At 43.0% G+C, this 24093-nt stretch overlaps 1 protein-coding gene across 12 annotated transcripts in view; it reads right to left on the bottom strand.

The window, feature by feature from the left end:
* magi2b (membrane associated guanylate kinase, WW and PDZ domain containing 2b) overlaps positions 1–24093 on the bottom strand; it is a 142989-nt gene that overhangs the window by 105139 nt on the left and 13757 nt on the right. For 11 of the 12 annotated variants that reach the window (XM_072663942.1, XM_072663948.1, XM_072663943.1 and 8 more), the window contains exon 2: positions 4801–4917. In XM_072663942.1, coding sequence (XP_072520043.1) covers positions 4801–4917 — 117 coding nt within the window. Of the gene's footprint in view, positions 1–4800; positions 4918–6698; positions 7001–24093 lie in introns of those variants that run through there. The other variant, XM_072663950.1, reaches the window with a different exon arrangement.

Here is a 24093-nt window from a genome sequence, read left to right as displayed (position 1 = left end):
GCAAAGTCATGTAAGGCAAATTAAATATGTGACTATTGCGCAGGTGCACATTTACTCTGCAGTCCTGGTTTATAATGTTTTAAAATCCCTTGGTTGAGAGATTTGTGGGGGGCATTATGAGGCAAGATGGTCCCTAAATAAAACTTATTTTATCAGATTTGTCACTATTTATCCTCATCAACATGACATACACCACTGAGAAGACACGTGTGGGTTCACTGGGAGTGTTGGATAGGGGATAATGTGGCTATATTTGTGTTGCAGATAGACAGACAGACAGACCGATAGACTTTGTTGACAAAGCCGGTCAGCTGTCCATAAGACGTTATACAGGTGCTGGTCATAAAATTAGAATATCATGGAAAAGTTGATTTACTGACAACTAATGAAAACCCCGTGATAGCAAGCCAGAGACAGAGGGGTAAACAGGCAGGCCTAATTGAAGTGTGTGCTGTGTGCTCATCATGGCCCCCGCTGCCCTGCGGAAGAACAGGCCCTTCGTGATGCATCCTGACGTCCGCCCGTCAAAGTGACTGACAGAAAGAGACAGCGTGGCGGCCTGCGGCGGGGGGGTGGTGGTTGAGAGGAGAGGAGAGTCGAGTCGGACTCTGCGCTGTGACCGCTCGGGTGTTGGGGCTGGAGCCAGTGGGACGATGCTGTAACACTGCAGCAATGTAGCGGCCCGACAGACCAGCCTCACTACTCTAGCGCAGGAGTTCTGAGTGGTTATCGCACGGAAACGCGCCTTCGGAATTGTCGGCACTGCATCCGAAGGGCAACACACGGACTATGCTTTAGGTTTTGCACGCTAATAAGTTCTCTACTGAAACGGTCACATTCAAAACGCTGAGGCCTTTACACTGCAGCCTTTACTGATCAGAGCTTGTACACTATATGTCCAAATGTTTGTGGACATATTCATTATTTCATCCAAAATTAGATATTAAAAAAGTGTTTATCCTGCTCTCGTTGGAATAAATGTCTCTACTGTCCGAGAAAGCCTTATACTACATTTTAAGGGGAGCAATACTGTGAGGATTTGATTGCATTCAGCAAAAAAAGCATTAGTGAGGTCAGGATGTTTGATGAACACCACTCCACCTCATTCCCAGCTCCCCAACTCATCCCAAAAGTACTGGATGGAGCACCAACCATCATTCCAGAGAACACAGCTATTCCACTGCTCCACAGCTCAATGCTGGGGGGGTTTAAACCCCTCTAGCCCACACCTGGCACTAGGCAGCATGGTGCCAACAGGATCATGTTTATCTGCTTCAGAGAATCCTAATCTATTCTATCTACTTCTCTACAGGGACTAGATGTGTGTGTGTGTGTGTGTGTTTGTGTGTGAGCAGAATGCATTCGTTAGAAGGGGTGTCCACAAACATTTGGACACAGTGTATAAGGAAACCCTTTTCTAGATGGTTTCTAAAGACCCCATTTCAAAAAGAACAATAGCTTCTGTGTCACTGGACCCGGACACACACACTGCCATAGGCAGGAGCTTTAAGATAGGCGCTGGTAAGCAATGCTGACAAGGACAGGATTTCTAAAATTAAACAGGCCACCCCACAATGACCTTCGAACCAGGAGGGAGATGACCTGGTGTATTTATGGCTGCTTGGGCCTCGTTGGGTTCAAAAAGCATGCAGCCGACCACAAGGGGCAGGACACTGGCAGAGAGAATGCCCACACAAAGGGGCACTGAAAGTAGCCCTGCCAGCGCTGAACTACACCAATGTAGCAGCATCATGGGAAGGCACCATGTGAACAGAAAGCACCGATACGAATCCACACAGGATTCACACTGCTTTAATTACCAGTGACATAGAAACACAGTCAATTTCCCGTCCTTTCCTTTTTCCACAGGGATCGTGAGGCAAGCGCAAGCAAACCTTAATCCACAAGGTTTCTTTAATCACCCGGCAGGATCAGCCACCCAAGTCGCCTTCTTGTTCCTCCCTTGGCAAGTAGGCACAGACACATACACACAGTTAGTGTTACCCTGTCCTGTCTCTTCCAATCCCTCCTTCCTCTACGTTTCCTAGCATGGGCTGTTCGCTTACATTAAGCTCTCGCCGTACGGGAGGAATGCTTCCAGAACCGCTCGCTCATGACTGCGCAGCACGAGCATAAATCAAAGGCATCATTTTAGCCAGCCGCTCGGTAATTGTGATGTGTTTTTCGCTGTGCTGTGGAGGGGGAGGGGGAACCGTCGGCAGGCAGGCCTGGAGAAGAGATGGTGGTTGCCTTGGAAACCCCGGGCTGAGACACCGAGCGAGGAAGGGAGAGGACGAGAGAGAGAGAGAGTGAACAGGCGAACGAGTGAGGAAACTATAGATGTAGAGCGGAAGACAATATCGAGGTGCCGGAGTGCACAGTGGAGAAGGATGGAGGGAAGGGATGAAGAACGAAGGGACAACACTGCACACTTAACAAAGAGGGTTCTTCAAAAGCTTGTTGGTAAAGGCAATGGTTCTGTGTAGAATCACGACAACCCAATGAACCGTTTGGACGCTGAAATGGTCGTTTGCTCTGGTGAAATGGCTCTTCACACACCAGGAAAACCTCTTGTAGTTGGTTCTTTAAAGAACCCATTAAAAAAGGACAAATGGGTTCCATATAGCACAAAAGAGGGTCGGGTTAAGTCAAAGACCACTTTTTCAGTACACTTAAAAAATAAAGGTTCTACTAAGGGTTCTTAGAGCAATGCAATCGGGCAATGGGTTATCTAGATAGTGTGTTTATAGATAAAGAGTGTATACAGATTCCTTTTTATTTCAAAATAGGAAAACAAAGAGAACAAGTGAACAAAAAAATCCCCCTGGAATCCACCTGGCGGTAATATCTACAACTGAACGATTCCACTTGATCTGGTTTAACGTTGGGGAAGGAGCCAGTTAAACATCTTTAGAACATCACCTCTCCTTTTCAGCCCCACATGAATACAGAGCTTTAGATATTATCCGGGTCACGGCACCAATTTCAAGAGGAATTTACAAGGCTTGAGTGTTTGAATCACGGTCTCACTGGTTCAGCATCTCCTGCATTCAAATAGCACTCAAACATCATCATTAGCACTGTGGCGGAAACCCAACAAGTAGGTTAAAGGACACCCTGTAAAAGGTGGAACAGGACAGAGGCGATTTCAGTGGTTTAAAACGACTGAGGGTTCCTTTTGTTCATCGAACAGATTTATTTTTCTTTGCATTATTAAAATTTGACAATCCAGAAACTGTGAATCAGTATTGAGTGGGTCCTCCTGTGGTCTTGAGGTCCACTTCACATTGCTTTTTGTCAAGCACATTTTCAGATTTTCTTAAAATGACCTAAACAAACCGATAGTGTTTTGTCCCACTAATTTCCCAAAACAGTCCGACCCAAATTCTCAACAGTGTTTACAGCCGGTGATTTTGTTGCCAGGACATCACCTGACCTTCCTCACTCCTCACTTACTTAATCACTCCTTACGAACTTAATCACCTGAGTGTGCTGGATTTATTTTATGTATATATACATTTTATTTACCATTACCCCCCTTTTTCTAACAATTTGGCACTGTCAATTAACCCACCCAATCACAGCTCCCGCCATGCGTCCTCCAATCCTTTTTAAACTAACATAGATGCGGCACTGCAGGGCAGCGACACGCTCGGTGGAAAGCACCAGGTCCCCCGCACCAGCACACCTGCTAATGGGTGCTTATGCTGGCCCACATCGCTTAAGAGTGATGAGGGGAGAGAGCAGCATCTAACCAACCATGAGAAATCACGGCCAATTGTGCTCTCTCCGACTCCGGTCACTGATAGCAAAGCAACATGGCTCGAAGCGACATGGCTTGGGATTCTGCCGCTGAGCCACTCGGACCCCTCAGTAGAGTGGAATCTTGCATTGTCCTGTAAGGTGTTTTTAGCATGGTATTTTTGTTTGGTTCACTTTAATCACTAAAAACAGCGGCTAAACATCAGTGTAGGACATCTGTACATCTGAGCAATTCTCTCAGACTGCCAGTGTTTTTATTTCAGCTGAATAAAACCTGTTAAATTGCCACATCAAATATATTTTTTTAGGTTGAACTGACAAATCATGAAAACTTGCTACAGTGCACTAATAGAGTCTTACTGAAGTCAACCAGGAGGAGAAAAACACAAACCGAGGCAGTAAAAGACACAGCAGGTGGAAACAAGCAGGGCTTTAATATCACTGCTACAAAATGTATTCGCCCAGAGAAAATAGGTGAAGCACAAGGCCAGCAAGTGAATTCCTGCATTTAATTGCCATATAACTGGAGCATCTGCTCAACATTTATTTTACCCATCTGTAAGTGCCTGTACAAGACCAAGATCCATCCCAAAACTCATTACACACAAGAGCTCTTGTTTATCTGTGTAAAAAAATTTGGCTTGCAGCACCAAAACCGTCTAAGAAACACGTCTCACTCTTTTCCTCCAGTCCGAACCACCACACCAATACAGTGACGTCCTAATCATCAGCGGCACAGACGCTGAGATCCAACTGAAACCCGAACGGCGCTGCTGCCGCCTTTGATTTGCGGAATTGATTCTCACTCGTCAAAATTCAAAAGGAGTCTTCAGAAGACCCACGAAACACCAAAAGGTCACGTCGTCCATATTCAGCCATGCATAATCAGCAGATGAAATTAAGCCCCTCGTCCCAACTGATCCCCTTCCCAAACTACGCCAATCATGTTTAAAGGCCCATTAAAACAAGCCAACCTCGTTCTGTTAACCACTAGCAGACGAGGAGGTAAGATCAGTGGATCAGATCAGGGGTACTCACAGGGCACAGTGCGGAGGTAGAGGTTGTCCCGTATGATCTGCTGGAGCTCGTGGTCCACCGATCCCTTCTGGAAGCGGAGGTTAAGGTAGTGGCGGAGGTCTTTATCCACAACTCCTCCTGCAAAAAAGAGAAACACGCCTCAGTCAATGCCAGTGCCCTTCAGGAAGGTCTCCTTCAGTTCAGCTTTAAAAGATCACAGATAGTGGAAATTCTCAACCGCCCATCACTTCACGAGTCTTCATTCATTCATGGAAAACGTGCAGAGGAATAACCTCTTAAACTGTCGGAACCGGCCACCACTCATACTTCCATCATTGGTTCCATGGGAATTCCACCGAAAAGAATTCAGTGGTTCACTTGTAAATAAAGTCATTCCGAGTGGGTTAGGTGTGAAATGTGATAGGAACCAGTGGTTGTGATGTTTACTAGCCATTTTATGAACTTTCTTCAAAGCCACCACTGAACCTACCTCCACCACATGTCTTCTTTGTTTACATCTGAAGCACCAAGCAGTTCATTAATAATCCCTACTCATATCATCTTTCTGCAAGGGGCCCGTTAGAGCAGAGGTGGGCAACGGCGGCCGGATTTCCCTGCTGTGACAGACCTACTAAACCTAGCAATTAACAGGTGAGTTGAATTAGGTGTGCTTCACAAGGAAAAGCACAACACTATGCAGGAACCTGCAAGTGGAATTGCCCATACCAGACTGATCTGATTCCATTCACCTCCACTGTCAACAATTCTCTCTCTGTAAGTTTCTCGTGGAACTCCCCTTGATGAATACCTCAGATCACTTGCATTGCTTTTTGGGGGTTTTATTACCGAGAAGTTACTAGATAATGAACCTTAGGAATTAGCCTGGGACTAGAAGGGGTTAATGAGGGTCTTTACTCTACTGGCAGCGTAGACTGACTGAAGAGAGTGAAAGGCGGTCGTCTGGTCTGGAGCGCTCATCTCGGTCGGCGCGGATGCCATAACAAAATGATATCTGTGCTGCAGCACCTACAGAATTCCTAATAGCCACCTACTACAGCAACCACTGCTTGTTGCTTTGCAACAATAGCTTCAGCAAGACAGAGAGAGGGAGAGAGAGAGATACAGAGGGAGCGAGAGAGACGGAGAGATCGTACATGGAGCCGTTTTGAGCGGAAAACACCGGCTACGTCTGGCTCCTCAGTCCTCTGTCCGTCTACCGGTCATAACCTTGACCGTTCACCACAGCTGAGCAGCATGGACCCCTGATGGATGCACAGCAGCCTGTCTCCTGGCAGCGCTCGCTGTAACAGCGTCTGGTGTTAACCAGCGCATAATTATCCCGCTGGCAGACGTAACCCACGCTCAGGTGAACAAAAGCAGAAGCCGGCATCTCTGACATCATCAACGAACCGAGCCTCAGCCATCAGACGGCTTTGTCTTGAAAGCACCGCAGCGGTGTCACGGTGGCCCCTCCAGCGGACGCACAATACCATTTCGTGACTGCCTGGGCTATCAATCAAACAGAGCGTTGACATTGTCAATGTAATGCAGTGATGGTGAAGGGGGGGTGGTATTGGTGGTGATGATGATGATGATGATGATGGTGATGGTGGTGGTGGGGGGAGGCCAGGACAAGCAGGCTTGCACAGCTGTTGCAGCAGAAAGGAGGCACTTCCAACATGCCATCACACCAATCCGGCACAAGGAAAAAGACAATGGAGCATGGAGAATCACCTAGAGCAGATTTCCTTGAATGGAAATTACACGTCCATCCTCCGCTGATCCTTATCCGTAATTAGAATTCCACCCCCCTAGCATCCTCTTCGCCCACCCCATCCACCCGCCTCAACCCAGAAACTATTGTGCCTCAACGGAAATCCAGCAGCTTGTCGCGCTTGTGGAGATGATGCTCTACTCACCAGTCCCCGTGGCCAAAATCCGTCCCCCTCTTTCCCTGGAAGACTCTGCTCCGTTTTCAAACAACCTAATCCTTCATGTGTCAATGGAAGCAGCCGCGACGGAGTCCCCCCTCTCTGCATCTAATTTAGCCACGAGCGGAGAGGGGGAGAGAGAGAGAGAGAGAGGGAGGGAGAGAGAGAGAGAGAGAGAGAGAGAGGGAGAAGGGACAACAGAGCCAGCGAGTGAGGCTCGAGCAAGTGAGAGAGACAGACAGACACAGAAGCAGGGAGAGAGAGAGTGAGAGAGAGAGAGAGAGAGAGAGAGAGAGAGAGAGATGGAGAGAGAGATGGAGAGTGAGGGGGGATGAGGGAGATGGAGAGTCATCGACAGTCAGGAGACAACAGTGTAGGGAAAGCTTTGCCAGTGAGGAGCCTATCACAATGATGCCTGTATTCTGATTGGCCTGAAAGATAGCAAGGTCCTACACTTCCCCCTGTCTGCTGGCTGCGGAACTGCACTGGGTCTGTGTGTTAGAGTGTGTGATACAGATGCTTTTGGACACACCACCAAAAAGGCCAGCCTGTTCACACCAGATGCTGTCTGTTAGCTGGCACTGGGTGAACTTGTTGACCTTGTAAAGACATCGCTGTCAAGTGTGACGACAGGAAATAGCAGTGATCTTCAGACTCTGAACGGTCGCACAGATCGGCTGAGTTTCAGGGAAGCATATCGACTCACTGGGGCTCTCAATTCTCATCAAACTACAGCTTAGAGGTACAACATGAACGAATGAAGGAACTCCAGGAGACGAATCCAGGAACCAGCATCTTCACAGAGGAACGTGAACCTGAACAAAGCAGGATGAAGGATGATATCAGTATAATACTGCTAACTCCAGATGTTTGTGGACACCCCTTCTAATGAATGCATTCAGCTTGTCTAGGCACTGTAGAGAAGTACTACCAATACAATAGGATTCTCTGGAGCAGATAAACATGCCACCATGCCTAAAGCCAGGCGTAGGCTAGAGGGGTATAAAGCCCCCCAGCATGTGAAGCTGTGGAGCAGTGGAACTACAGTGTTCTCTGGAATAATGATAGTGCTCCATCCAATACATTTGGGATGAGTTGGGGAGTTGGAGATAAGGTGAGGTGGTCACTTATCCTCACAGCAATGTCCCTCTAAAATCTAGTAGAAAGCCTTTTTCTCTGGACAGTAGAGACAATTACTCCAGCAGAAGCAGGATATGCTCTTTTTTTAATGCCCTTGATTTCAGAATGAATGATGTCCCAAAACTATTGTCAATATAGTGTACGTTTTGTGTCTCTATAATAATGTAAAAAAAAAAAAAAAAAAAAAACAATCCAACAATCTTCTGTAAAAAAAAACATTCAAATGCCTTAAATTCCCTTAAAAAATGGGAGCAGTCTGTTTCCATCAAACCTCTTTTAAAATGCATTACATAATAATTTCATTTTCCAAAAAATTTGGCTTCAACGTTTGCATTTATCTATAAAATTTTACTTGTGCAGTTGTGTACTTTTGGCTTTCCTGACCACAACCCCCCACCCCCACCCCACCCCACCAGTCCACAACGACCAAACATTTTGAAGGTTTAATGCACTTTACATTAAAATATCCATCGGATGATGGAGATAATTTTGCAGATAAGAGGCTTGTGCTTGTCCTCACCCTCCTACTGTGGGGAGAATTGCAAGCAATATGAGAAATCCTAGAGAGTGGCTCAGGGGTGAAAAATAAAATGAAAAAAGAAACTGAGCAGGTGTCCCAATATTTTTGTCCATGTAGTCAGTTTGTATCTATATCAACTTTCAGAACCTTGATTGTATTCATTCACTACTAAAACAGACATCCTCATATCTTCCTATACTGTAACTACCCTTAATACACACAGTGTAATGGTACCACTAGATAACAGAGAGTGTTCTATGATGACACACATAGTTAATAAGCATTTGTCCCAAAAAGTCAGAGAGCCCCGATCTCCGCAGTGACCTCACTATTTGGTACAATTTCAACGTGGAATTGAGGACAGCCAGTCCCACTGGTTGCACACTCCTAGCACAAGGGAGGAAGCAATAAATCCTGCCTCATTACATTTCGGGATTTTAGATGTACTAGTTGAAAATGACAAGTTGCTGTCGGAGCGAACGGGATGGTTGACTGCGGCCTTGTTCGAGGCCATAAATACTGTAAACAAAGCACAGGGACGCTTGTAGCGGTCAGACGGCCGTCGCCGTGCTGGATGCATTTAATGCCCTACAGGCTTCTATTCGGGGAGGCTCAGGCGCTTTGACAGCACGAATGTAAGACGCTCAGGAAACTTTCTTGCTGCTCTCCACATTTTCAGAATGACAAATGTGTAGGCCAGCAGATTACTCAGCACCCCAAAACAATGGACTGAAGATCAACCCACAGTGACCTTGCCACATGAAGGAAAAGGCCTGGATCTGAATGTGCCTGAAATAGGGAGGAAAAAAAACCCTCCCTTACCAAAACAGACAGGGACCTGTTTCCTCAAAGCTTCAGAGCGCGAAGATCAGTGTAAGATGGCAGAGCGAGCTTCTGCTTTGAACCTCTAAGATTAGCGCAGCAGCACCGCGCTTTCTGGGGAAGAGGGGCCAGATTAGTTAGCCTCTGATCGCTCACGCGTGTCTGCTGGTTGATGGAAGGTTCGAGCTGGTATGCCTGCAAATCTTTCTGCAGCATTTTTAAACTTAAAAGATTCAGCGCAGTCGGGGCTGACGTGTGGAGCACAGGGTGGAGCAGATCCAATTCAGTGCATCACATTTTTCAAGTAGCTTTATGGTAATACAACTAATGGGCCCATGCCTCCTGAGTACTGCTACTCTACACTCGGGGTGTAATGCAATGCTATTATCTGTATCTGTAATTTATCTGAATTTGACCTGATGAGGGTTTGACCTGGCTTAAACCTGAAGTCTATGTTTGCAGTGTGATGTGCCTTCAAATGTCATTTAATTACACCTGTGACACTTAAAAGGGCCCTAGAATCGTACTGGACAACGGCTTTAACAAGCTAAACTTAACTCAAATCTAGATGTTCTCTGTGACTGTTGCTCTCAAGTCCCAGCTACCCCCTCACTCACATGTTTCGGTCTTGTCCAGCTTTAAAATCTTGTTGGCAATCAGTTTTTGACAGCTTTTCTTTCATTCTTAATTGTAAAACTGAACCTTGTCCCTTGACAGCCTTATTTGGCCTAATCCCCCAAAATTCGACTTTCTCAGATGTGTACTCTGGTGCTTTTGCATTTTGCACCCTTCTAGCTAAGAGAAAAGTTCCACACCACCTTCATTCGAACACTGGCTTAAAGATGCTGCATTATTCTTGTATCCTGTATAAATGAGAACCAACACACAGCAGTATCTTCATATATGGATGCCCTTTTTTGCTTTCTTCCTAGAGACTCTCTTAGAGTCTGATCTGCTAAGTGTACCACAATAAAGCTACATTTCCTTTTTTAATGTATATATTAGTATGTAGTATGTGTGTAAAGTATGTTTTGGAGAGTTTGTAAGTTAATTTAAGGTCATACCAAGTGACAGGGTGGGTGAGGGTGAGTGGAAGGGGTGTAACTGTACTGGGTGAATCTCTACAAAAAAATATATTTGTTGGTCATCTCTGTTTCAACTGTGTAACCCTTTATATCTGCCTACCTAATTAACAGTTGTCAAAAAAAACACAAGAGGGAAGCAGCACTCTCTGGTAAGACTGGTACAGCGTTTTTGTTCCAGTGTTAAAACCATGCTAGAATATGTGGGTTCTGTCGCCGGTGCAGTAAACCAGCCAATAGAAGCAGGGATTATTGTGTACCACGAACCCTCCCTTGGAAAAAAGTGTTTTTTATTCTGAGGCAAAATAATAACAGGGTGGTAAATAGGTTTGTGAGCATACTTACTATTTATTCATTAATAAATAAAAAATGCTCAATAAATTAATTCTATAGCATCTTTAAAAATGGAAAACAAATAAACACAGAATATTAGAGGTGTAATAATAGTATTACTGCAATATCATAAGAAATATTATATAGGGCTGGTATCCCTGCTTTTTATATACTGTAATCTGTAGTCTAGTGCTAGGCCTACATTTCTAATGTATTTCCTATCTAAAAAACCTGTCCATACTGTCTACATATAAGACGTTTTCCCCAGCCGATACGTCATATTTGGCTACTAGTGTGGCAACAGCAATCACCATCCTTTTAAAAAATAAAGAAACCGTGGATACCACAGAAACACAATGAGAAACCAGTATCAACAAGCAACTGAAGGACTAAGCAGCTGAGAGCGCCTCTCCAAGCTCCAGCTCATCATGTGTCAACACTGACTGACAGCAGAAACAACAGCGCGAAGAACAGCACAAGCAGTCGGTAAAATGACCAGCATTTAGTAATGCTGCCTCTTTCTGATCTTCAGCACTGTCACATCACAGCTGACCGCTCCCAGCACTGATGACAAACGCTCGCTGATTAAATGATCGATAAATAGACTCACAGGACCTGGAAAAAACACACGCACACACACACACACATACATGCGCGCAAGAGAGGCAGTACAGAGTAGAATCTGGCACATTATATCACGCACACACATTTTTGATCCTTTAAGTACAGATACAGCACAAGGCCACTCTAATTCAAAAGGAGGAGGCAGTCAAATCTATATTGTGATTATAGTGCTACACACTGTAACACTCAGCAGCTCAGAGTGCTTCACAGAGAGCCTCCGTAATAAACAGTAATGGATGAAATCGGAGGCTGAATAAATGAAAGCAGAGTATGGATTCAGTTAAAACTTGTTTATTTGATAAAAAATGAACTAATCCCCCTTAAATACAGTATCTTTTACAATTCCTATTTACAGTATTTTCTGTTTCTAATTCAACAGATTGAAAATAAATATAAAATACACCATATAAATACCATTTAAAAAATATAAGTCCCATGTACCTTTGTTTTTAGTATATTGCATTAAGCAAAAAGAGTAACGGTGTGTTAAAATGTGCAGACGTACACTGTATATATATATTTAGTATATATTTAGTGTGTGTGTATGTGTGTTCATATACATACATACGAATACATATACATATACACACACACACACATACACACATTATATATATATATATATATATATATATATTACACACCCACACTAAACATATATACATATATATATATATATATATATATATATATATATACACACATATACACACACACACACACACACACACATATACACACACACACAGAGCTTGTCTAGTCCTTATAAAGAAGCACTGGCTAAAGAATACGACTCTCTGGGGCAGATGAACATGCTGCCTAATGCCAGGCGTGGGCTAGAGGGGTATAAAGTCCCCCAGCATTGAGCTGTGGAGCAGTGGAAGAACTGTGTTCTCTGGAATGATGGTTGGTGCTCCATCCAATACTTTTGGGACGATGAGGTGTTGGTGATCGTCCAACATCCAGACCTCATGAACGCTCTTGTAGATGAATGCAATCATTTTCTCACAGCAATGCTTCTCCAAAATCTAATAGGAAGCCTATTCCCCTGGACGGTAGAGACAGTTACTCTGTTTGTATATGTTTCTTTAAAGCAGTTGGTATAGCATAGTGGCTTTACTGCATTCCCTGTGTCAGACTGGTGTTTCATTCCACTACACCAATTAGAGTCCTTGGGCAAGACTTTTTCTTAACACTACATTCACCTACCTCTAACATGATTCATCCGTAAGACGCTCTGGATAAGAGCTTCAGACAAATGGCAGTTATGTAAGCATGTGCTGAGTTTGGATGTCTAATAAAAGACTTCCTCAATTCAGAAGCAGAACAAACATAGTCTCCACAGTTTCTGTAATTTACAGACTGGGATCTGCAGATCTATGAGGAGTGTAACAGTACATAAAAGTCACGGTTTGGGATCGCACCACAGTCTGCACCATCGCACCAGGGCCAAAAAAAAACATAAGACTAACGAGGTTCTCTTCATTTAGATTAAACAGACAGTTCAGTTCAGTCGTTTCAGATCCAAACGTTGAGAACAGTGAGAGAAGAAGATAAAGAGACATGAGAGAGAGAGAAAAGTAGGAGGAGGGAGGAGGGGGCAAACAAGACTACAGATACAATTGCAGTACTCCTAAACCTCTCCTGTTCCCAAAATACCACGCAACTTGCAGCTTAAGGTTTCAGTGTGGCATATTTACCCTAATAGCGTCCACCAAACCGTGTCCCCCTTACCGGGATGGTTCGGTACCAATGCATGTACCGTTTAGACCCCTAGAAGCTAACTTAAGATGTGCAGCTCATCACTCTCTTTTTGTTTAAACTGGGTTTGGTGCTGCTGTGTTTAATAAGTTGTAGAGCTTGTGTTGTTCTCTTAGGGAGTCCAGTAACAACCGCATTACCATAATCGACTGAAGCTTCTCTGCATCGCTGCTCTGTGATAAAAAGGCCTAACTTAGCAGCGTTCCCCAGATGATAAAAGACACTCTACTGACAGTGAACCTACATGAGGAATAAGAGACTTACACTCAGGGTCTGGACTTCAGATCACAACCACATGGGCTTGTTTTTTTTTTTTTCATTTGTTTCACCAATCAGTGAGCTCCCACAGCGCCCCCATCCTGTGGCTCTTTTAAATGTACATGGGGGAATAAGCCTATTTGGCCGTGAACTAGATAGACACGTCATTTCGAAATATACATCTCATTCTGAGATACATGTACAGCATTATCGCATTAACTAAGTTGAGTCTGTTGCCACAGGCAACTGGATATTGGATATTGGATATTGGACTGGATATTTCTGGTTGGTGGACCATTCTCAGTCCAGCAGTGACACCGAGGGGTTTAAACACTCCAGCAGCACTGCTATTTCTGATCCACTCGGACCACCAGTGCAACACACACTACTAACACACCACCACCAGTCAGTCAGTGTCACTGCAGTGCTGAGAATGACCCACCACCCAAATAATACCTGCTCTGTGGTTTACTGTAGGGCCGTGTTAATGAAGTGGCCGGTCGGTGTGAAATACCTTTACTCATCAGATGACGGGGCACAATAGATCCAATTCGACTGGTTAGAGGTTGCAGCTATATGCAACAGTGCAGCCCTAGGCCAGCCCCTTAAAGTAAAACAATGGTCTCTGGCAATACGCTGGAATACAGCTCCATATCGATTTAGGTAAACAGCAGCGAGGTTAATAAAACATTCCACAGTGTTTTCAGTGTGTCTTTTCGACAGCATAATCATGGCTGACACCCCTGCCCTCGCGAAGAGGCGACCGAACAGGAAAGCACGTTATTGATCTGGGGAAAGTTTTTTTTTCCCCTGCTGTCGGACAGCAAAGCAAGCGCAGCTGGAAGCGACTCTAGGGAAGGCTCTGCAGTGGGCCGCGGACACGGAGAGGGAAAAAAAAAAAGCATGTGATGCCGTCTAATCAATAACTCCTTCTCTGCCATTCACTCCTACAACAGGTCAAACCATGCATCTGATTAAGAGCATACACACACATATATACACACACACACACACACACACACACACACACACACAGACAAAAAAAAAAATACACACATGCATGCACATTTATGCGCATACACACACAAATGCATACAGGCTCACAAGTGTATGCACAGCTCAAAAGCAAAGCTGCGCAGAGCAGGGGTGTAAAAACGCATTAACCTCAACGTGTTGATTCAACTGGATCAATTCTGGAATTTTATGATCACTTATCTTCTATTTTAATAACGTCCAATTAAGTACGCACTCAAAGCGTGGCCAAAATCCAGAGATGGCACCAACCCGATACAAGGAACTCCCATCCCGATCCCAATCCGCAACAGCACACACTCACACTGTGTGAGGTCATGTGGTCTGATGTGTATTTGTTCCTGTGGGGTAGTCAGGGCTCAGTTTGAAGGTAGGGGGCGCAAGGGTATGCCATACCCCAGTGGAAAAGTATATGGACAAAAGTATTGGGACACCTGCTCAATTGGTGCTGCTGTTCCTGTGGGGTAGTCAGGGCTCAGTTTGAAGGTAGGAGGCGCAAGGGTATGCCATACCCCAGTGGAAAAGTATATGGACAAAAGTATTGGGACACCTGCTCAATCAATGTTTCTCACGAATTTAAGGGTACTAAAAAAGAGTTTCTCTACTGCCCAGGGAAGGCTTTCTACCAAACTACCAAACTGGAGCATTGCTGTGAGGATTTCATTGCATTCAGCAACAAGAGTGTCAGTGAGGTCAAGATGTTGTACAATCACCAACCTCACCTCTTCCTCAACTCACAAAATCAAACCAAAAGTATTGAACAGAGCACCGACCATCATTCCTGAGAACACAGTTCCACTGTTCCACAGCTCAATGCTCGGCTTTTTACCTGTCTGGCCAAAAGGTTTGTGTTTATCTGCTCCATATAGTCTATTCTGTTCTATTGGCAATACGTCTCTAAACACATCTGGGTCAGCAAAGGGTGCACTTTAGCTGCAACTGAAGGCATTCCTTGGAGAGGGTGTCCACAAACAATTGGACATATAGTGTACAGCATCTGGGTGCAGGTTTACCGTTTCCTCTGTGTGGTTGTGGAAAGTCCGGTTCCCAGGTGTTTGGAAATGTCCAGAAATTCCACCTTTTGACCCCTCATGCCACTTTCTGTAAGTGGGTGCTGTGTTCCTCTGAGGTCAATGGTCACATCCTTGATTTAGCTACAGGAAATTATTACTCATCCATATATGAAATCAGAATGACAGTGACTGAATCATCTGTGGATTTGTGATAGGTCTGTCCTTCTGGTGGCTGTTGGTGCATAAAATAACCAATAGGGGAGACAAAACACACCTCTGTGGTGACCCAGCGGAGGATAAACACTGCTCAGACCTGTGCACCACTGACCCTGACCTTTTGGGGCCTACGCGCTCAAAATGTTGAAAATCCTCAATGGTCTCATTGGTAACTTCTAGGTTTAAAAAAGACAAAAGCCAGTCAGGCAGAAAGTGTATTCAAAGCAGAGGATGATCAATAAATAGAAGCCTCACATGAGCTGCTGTGCCTCCAGGTGTTTGAAAACATAATTATGCAGTAATTCTTAAGTAGCTGTTGCATCCTCAACCTCTCAGATTTCTCTATAAGGAAACTGCAAAGGGTCAAGTGGCTGCTCCACCTCATTACCAACTTTCCACAGCCCAGGAACCTGTTGCTGCCTCAGGGACACAGTACAAATATAACAGAGAAGGCTGCATTCCCCCACACTGTTCTGAGATTATTACGGTTAACTGTCTTTTTAATCTTTCCTAACTGCTTTTTGCCTGTGATATTTATATGATAGCAGTTTTACAGTATCACAGCACACATTCCTGCACAGCTCTTCCTCTTGTAGTTGCTCTTCTTCTTCCTTTTTATATTATTATTATGAATATTATTATGAATATTATTATGATTATTTTTATGATACACTGACCTACTGAATCCTTTTTTTACATTTACATTTTAGGCCTTTAGCAGATGCTCTTCTCCAGAGCGGCTTACAAAAGTGCTTTGCTGTTTAATGAGAAAATACCCTTAGCTAGTTTGTATAGACTAGGATCCAAATGATACCTCTAAGCTTAGATGCTACTGAACACATAATACTCCACATACGCCCAGGCTCTCTTGGAAGAGATGGGTCTTCAGTCGGCGTTTGAAGACAGCGAGCAACTCGGACAACCATGGGAAGTTGTGTTATAAAACAATAGGGGTGGGAGTTGCTCCCTGTCTGGGAAAGCCATGATTATATTTTTCTGTAATGTGAGTTGTGATCTCAACAAAACATCTAACAAGTTATTCTGAGAAAACAGCATTTGTTATCCCAAATAATCAGCTTGTTATCTAGAGATCGCATGAAAAATAATTTTACCCGCGAACAGACGTTGTGCTAAGAATTACAAGAACTCCCATTCATATTTCAACCAGTGGCCGGGATAAACATTTATAACGTCTCTGGGTTGTCTAAATTAGCCCGGGTCTATATGAGACCCCCATTCCTCCCACTAATAGCAGAAGTTATAACTGTGTTCCACCCTGTTATGGTTAAAAATTGGCTTTTAATCCTGAATTGTTCCTAATTAGAGTAAGAAACATGCATAATGTCACGACTAATTGACTATTAAATTAAACTTGGTTGTGGATTTTGGTTAAATAAGTTGTTGCACCCCTAATTTCCATATATATATATAATTTTAAAATATTTTATTTCAACAATCGTTAAGTACTAGCAAGCTCCAGGCTAACTTTCATACGTTCTTTCTTTTGATGTCAGGCAATAAGAAAAAACGCCAGCAAAAACAGGTGTACCCCTCTAAAAAGGGGTATTTCTTGCTCCTGGACTCAATCAGCCCTAAAGGGCACGATTTCTGGACAAGCTGAGAGATACAGAGGCTTCATCTGAAGGCAAAGAAGCATGTGGACTGAGGCGGTAGAGTGATATTGTAGGATTGTCCACTAATATGACTGGGTTTAACTGGACGAAACCAGTGGGAATGTCTGAATCCTATCGGTGGAAGTGTATTGACGTTCTCTGACAGGATGCAGTAAGATAGTCCGTCTTTCTTTAAATATCAAACTCATCACTCCCACCTAAACCAAGTGAACACAATAGTCCTAATCAAAGCGTGCAGCAGCAGGGGAGGAAACAGCCCCTGGCTCTGACTCACTCTATTTATCCTGAGACTGTGTGAATAACACTATATAAGCACTTGCCATTCTCATTACGACAGGCTAAATAAAGACCATTTCAATCAGGACGTCTCATGTCAGGGGTGTCTAACTCACAGCTCTGAACCAACACACTCGATTCGGCACATGAACGTTGCTGTAATTAGCTGGCAGGTTGGGTCAGGTGTGTTAAAGCTGAGTGGCGGATCCCTCTGATCTGAATATTAGAGGCAGGTGTGTTGGAACAGGGATGGGAGTAAGCTGGGTGTGGCAGTAAAGTGCAGGGTGTGGCTCTTGAGGCCTGCTGCAGTGAATATCAACTATCTACAACAGTCTTTCATACACTATGCAATACTTGGGTATTGCATAGTGTAATAAAATGATTCGACTACAGCTAAAGTTTATTTAACAATGTCCAATTTCCATGCCCTGACACTTTTTCTAGAATACACAGTGTCACTGATGCAAAGCATCACTCTTTTTACTTGTGGTCATAATTTCCATGAACATCTGCAAATTGTGCTGAAGTCTGGCCCTTTAGTTCCCCATCCTGACCTAAACCTGCACTTTAAGTCCATAAGCTTTACCATTCACTTATTAACACCTGTGTAAGTGAACAAATGTCGTGGATATCGTCAGTGCTTAAAAAAAACACTGCCCACCTGCACATTTCATTACAGAGAGTGAATGAAGAAGTGCAGCAGTCATTTTTGAATAGAAACCCCTGTACTCAGTACGACGCATCGCTAACAACGACGAAGGCCTACTGTTACCACTAACCCTTGTCTCTCAGCAGCCCTACAATCAGAGTGAATAAAGGCAATTGTGAACAAGAGAACATCTTCTTCCCGTATTTAAAGGCAAACCTTTTCATTTCTCTGCTGCTCTGCGGGTTTAACTCGATCAGCGAGAAGCGTGAGCACGCAAGTACAGAGATTAGGAGTTCATTCAGGTCTTCTCCGGCCGAGGACAGTTTTAGGAGCCGCTGATAAGGCTAAAGTGTCTTCACTTACACAACCTCTGAAAGCTATCAGTGAAAATGTGCTCGACGGTGCTTTGACGGGTCGCAATCAAATAGCCTCACTTTTTGGAAATGAATGACGGAGGAGACTAATTCTCCTCCGATTAAACCAAATGCACTAATGTATTCAGGTTGGTGCCTATTAAGAAGAAGGAGATCATTTCATCAGTATGCATCAGTTCAGGGCTTCTGTTCATTAATCCAGTGGAGTGAGCGAGGCTGGACTGAAACCTCAGTGGAGTAACGGCCGAGGCTGGCTTGCTTATAAATGTGAATCAAATCCAATTAATGTGACCGAGAACCTTCTGTCCCGACGCCAGTCCCGCAGTGTGTGCTGAACTCTTCTGCTGAAAACCTGTAAACACCTTTAAAAGTATCCATATCATGCATTTTTGGAATTTCTGTCCAAATGTTTGTGGACACCCATTCTAATAAAAATGCATTCAGCTACTTTTTACACACACACACACACACAGACACACACACACAGTTTGCCGAACCTGAATATTTACAGAAAGAGAACATCTGTACAGGTGTGCAAATAGTCATAGTGCAAATAGGCAGAGTGCAAAATGGCTGTTCAGTCCTGTTTGGTACAGTTCAGTTGTATGTTTTGAGGTTTACAGTGGCACACCTGTACAGATGTTCTCTCTCTTTCTGTAAATATTAAGGTCATCTGTAACTTCTTCAGCTCTTTATTACCTTTAGTACTTTTTACTTTTTTAATTTATCCCCTATCCTATTTATTGTTTAGTGTAATTTTCCTTTAGTTTAATACTGTAAATAATCTGTGTTCTGTGTTTTTGTTACTTGTCATACGCGTTGCTCACACCAAGACAAATTCCTTGTATGTGTAACATACTTGGTGAAATAAAGAGTTCTGATTCTGATTCTGATTCTGAAAAGGAAAAATGTGGAGCAGATAAACATAAGCCTTTTGGCACTATGTCCAATGCCAGCCATGGGTTAGAGGGGTATAAAGCCCCCCAGCATTGAGCTGTGGAGCAGTGGAAGAACTGTGTTCTCTGGAATGATGATTAGATTTTTGTAGGATGAGTCGGGGAGTTAAGGATGAGGTGGGTTGGTGATCATACAGTTCTGTTACCTCACACATGCTTTTGTCCCTAAATGCAATCGAATCCTCACACACAGTAATGCTCCTTCAAAATCCAGTAGAAAGTCTTCCCTGGACAGTAGAGACAGTTACTCCAACAACAGCAGGATAAACTCTTTTTACTATCCTTGATTTCAGAAGACCAATGAATGGGCAGGTGTCCCAAAACTTTTGTCCATACAGTTTACTGTGGTTTCAGAAACAAAAGAGCTGATAAAACAGCTACAATTCTAATAGACTTATATGCATGAATTATTCATTACTCATTTGCCTTGATCACTCGAGTAGAGCAAGACCTACCTGGAGTCACTGGGCGCAGGGCAGGAATACCCACCTTGACAGGGTGAAAGTCCATCGCAGTGTACCACACACATTCACTCACACACTCACACCTAGTGGCAGTTTAGCATAGCCAATGTACCCACCAGGTGTTTTTGGGAGGTAGAGGAAACCGGAATACTTGGAGGAAACCAAGGAGGAAATGGGGAGAACACACCAAACCCCTCATAGACAGAGACTGGAGCAAGGGAGCTGTGCGGTACACACACTACCTGCTGCGCCACGTGCTGTCCTCATTTATTATGCAACAATAAGTAAAATATACTATAAATAATAGATTAATTATTTATTAATATGCAATAAATTATACAATATTTTTATTATACATTCTTAAAAATAAAAGGTGCTATAAAGAGTTCTTTGAGTAATGCCACAGAAGAACCATTTTTGGTTCCATAAAGAACCTTGTTTGTAACAGAGACATGTGAGAGTGAAGAACCTTTAGATTGGTGAAGGTCTTTAAAAGGTTCTTCACACTCACACATCTCTTCCAAACTTTGTTTACGGAACCAAAAGTGGGTCATCTGTGGCATTGTTCATAGAAGCATTTGTAGCACCTTTACTTTTAGGAAGGCTTTACCCTTTTCCACCTCGCTTTATCCTCTAGAAGTAAACTGACCATTTTCGTTACTATACCTTTATGACCTTCATTGGCTGCCATGCTTCTTAATAGATGTTCAGTGTGAATGGGTGGGACTGTATGTCATTTTTCATAGTGTTTACATATTGTATTATGTGGTTTTCCAAGACTCTAAGACTTCTAAGACCTTTTTCTATCATAAAAAAGAAACTACACCATACTGACAAAAGTATTGGGACACCTGCTCATTCATTATTAAAAAAAGGAGGGAATATAAAAAAAGAAAAAGAAATTTATCCTGCTTTTGTTGGAGTGACAGTCTCTTGTGTCCAGGGAAGAAGGCTTTCTACTAGATTCCAGGGCATTGCTGTGAGGATCTGACTGATTTCATTCAGTGACAAGAGTATTAGTGAGGTCAGGATGTTGAATGATCACCATCTCACCTTATACCCAACTTATCCCAAAAGTACTGGATGGAGCACCAACCATCATTCTAGAGAACACAGTTCTTCCACTGCTTCACAGCTCAAACTGGGGGGGCTTTATACCCCTCTAGTCCACATCTGCCATTAGGCATGGTGCCAATAGGCTCATGTTTCTGTATCTGCTCCAGAGAGTCCTATTCTATTGGCAGTACTTCTCTACAGGCAAGCTGTGTGTGTGTGTGTGTATTTTTGCACATGTGTCAGCTTTGGGTGCCACTTAAAGTAGCTGAATGCATTCATTAGAAAGGGGCGTCCACAAATATTTGGACGCAGTGTACTTCTGATGTCAGTTGGAGGAGGAAAATAATTCTGATTTCTTTCTAGAAAAAGTGTTCACAAGTTCACAAGCGTTCATGGCTTCGTCAGGAAAGGCCACAGGCGTCTCTTGTTTCATGAAACCCAATGTCCTGAGGCACATTCAGACTCGCAGTGTTTGATAACAGCAGCTCAGATGACTGGCCCTGACCACACAGATTAGGAATGGTGATGTTGATGTCATGTCAAATATGTCCCCTCCTCATGGCAGATCATTTGGGAGGCAGACCCACCCACAGGCCAGCGTCCAGCCCGTGGTGCAATCTCCCTCCTTCTGCTGGAGAAAACTCACAGTTCTTTTTTTTTATTATCAGAAAACATCTTGGATTTGGGATGATTACAGTATGAAATGGTCTGCTCTGTGACTAACACTTGACCTAATTTCACGCCAGTGACATAATTCCCTCCTCTCCCTTTCCATGTATCAGTCAGAGTCTCATCTGCAATGCTCTGCAATGTTCATTCTGTTTTGGGAGGGCTGAGCATTTGACCAAATGGCCAAATAAGGCAGATTTTACTTGATGGCGTACGGCACAATACAATTCACTGCATATTTTTTATTACACTATTTATGAATATTCCATAAAATCTGTTAACTTATTCCTCGTCTTATGCACTTCTTCCTGTTCACGATTGCAGTAAAACCTATCCGGAATCATTGGGCGCTAGTGATGCAACGGATCACAAAACTCACGCTTCTTATTGGATCACGAGTTTGAAGCACAGATTGGATTATTTGTCGGGACAAAGGGAGACCAGATGTGAGACAGTAATTTTACCTTCAAGTTTGAAGCATTATGTGTTACTGCTGTGTTTATATCAGTGACTTATTTTGACACAAACTGTTAGTTTGTATTAGTGACTCTTATTTTGACATGGTCTGTTTGTTCGCTTGTATTAGTGACTTATTCTGACGCTGTCTGTCTGTTCGTATTTGTGACTGTGATTTTGACTTAGTATTTGATTCTATTAGTGATTAATTTTGTTCCTTTGTATTAGTGACTTTTATTTTGACACAGTCTGTTTCTTTGTATCAGTGATTATTTTGACACTGTTCATATTAGTGACTTTTTTGTTTGTTTGTGTGTATTAACTTATTTTCACACAGTCTGTTGTACAGTCTGTATTAGTGAGTTGACATGGTCAGTTACTTTGTAGCAGTGACCTTTATTTTGACATTGTGTGTTTGTATTAGTGACTTTTATTTTGACACAGTCTGTTTCTTTGTATCAGTGATTATTTTGACACTGTTCATATTAGTGACTTTTTTGTTTGTTTGTGTGTATTAACTTATTTTCACACAGTCTGTTGTACAGTCTGTATTAGTGAGTTGACATGGTCAGTTACTTTGTAGCAGTGACCTTTATTTTGACATTGTGTGTTTGTATTAGTGACTTTTATTTTGACACAGTCTGTTTCTTTGTATCAGTGATTATTTTGACACTGTTCTTATTAGTGACTTTTTTGTTTGTTTGTGTGTATTAACTTATTTTCACACAGTCTGTTGTACAGTCTGTATTAGTGAGTTGACATGGTCAGTTACTTTGTAGCAGTGACCTTTATTTTGACATTGTGTGTTTGTATTAGTGACTTTTATTTTGACACAGTCTGTTTCTTTGTATCAGTGATTATTTTGACACTGTTCATATTAGTGACTTTTTTGTTTGTTTGTGTGTATTAACTTATTTTCACACAGTCTGTTGTACAGTCTGTATTAGTGAGTTGACATGGTCAGTTACTTTGTAGCAGTGACCTTTATTTTGACATTGTGTGTTTGTATTAGTGACTTTTATTTTGACAATATCTGTTTCTTCGTTTTAATTAGAGACCTATTTTGACACGGTGTCTGTTAGTATTAGTGACTTTTATTTTGACACGGCATTTGTATTAGTGACTTATTTTGACACGTTTTTCTTGTTTTTGTGACTTTTAGACATTGTCTATTTCTTTGTATCAGTGACTTATTTTGACACGCTCTGTCTCCTCGCATTAGTGACTTTTATTTTGATAAATAAAATCCGTCATTTGTGTTAGTGGCTCTGACACTGTCTGTCTGGTGTTAGTGACTTGTATTTTGACAGTCTGTATGTGATGCAGTGGTTCAGTGGAGCGACTGCCTCTCTCTCGCTCTCGGTTGGTTAAAAGTTAATAGTGGGCTCCCCGTCCTGAGGGAGACTTACTGGAGGAGTTCTTCTTTTTACGGCATGTTGGAGGTGAAATGAATTATTTTGATGTCCTTCAGAGTTCAGAGTTTTCAGAATCTGGAGGAATATCTGTTGGATTCCTGTAAAAACTGAGGCTGCCACAAGAAACTGAGGTCCCCTCCCATTAGGTCTTCCCCACCACAGCCATCGTTTCAGCTCCCTTTACGTTACATCAGCAGTAGAGCTGGGCACTTTTCTAATATATGGAGGGTACTGTTAGTGCTTAATAAACACTGATCAGCTGCAGGTTTCATTACTATCAGTGTAATTAGACTGGTTTAATTAGATGAAGAGCAGCAGATGTTGAATCTGTTGATGTTGAATATCTCATGTTAAATATCATGTATCAAGAAAAATGTCTTTAAATATCGTGATATAGTATTTTCATCATATCGCCCAGCCCTAATCAGCAGGACCAGTCACAGTCAGCAAGAACCGCTTCGACAAAAAAAAAAAAAAAACAGTCTCAACTGTCTGACTGTTAAAGTAAACACGCTTCAGGGATCAATTTTGGATGGCACTGATGAAGCACTTGCTTTGGGGTATTGAACCAGGCAGCAGAGCCTGAAGCGACGGAAAGCTTTAGCGCCACGGAAAGGCCCCTCCATGCCAGCC

This window comes from Salminus brasiliensis, chromosome 19 (assembly GCF_030463535.1).
Source record: "Salminus brasiliensis chromosome 19, fSalBra1.hap2, whole genome shotgun sequence".
In the NCBI taxonomy this organism is placed as follows: Eukaryota; Metazoa; Chordata; class Actinopteri; order Characiformes; family Bryconidae; genus Salminus; species Salminus brasiliensis.
The sequence above is the reverse complement of the archived record's forward strand: the minus strand, read 5'-3'. Positions and strand labels throughout refer to the sequence as shown.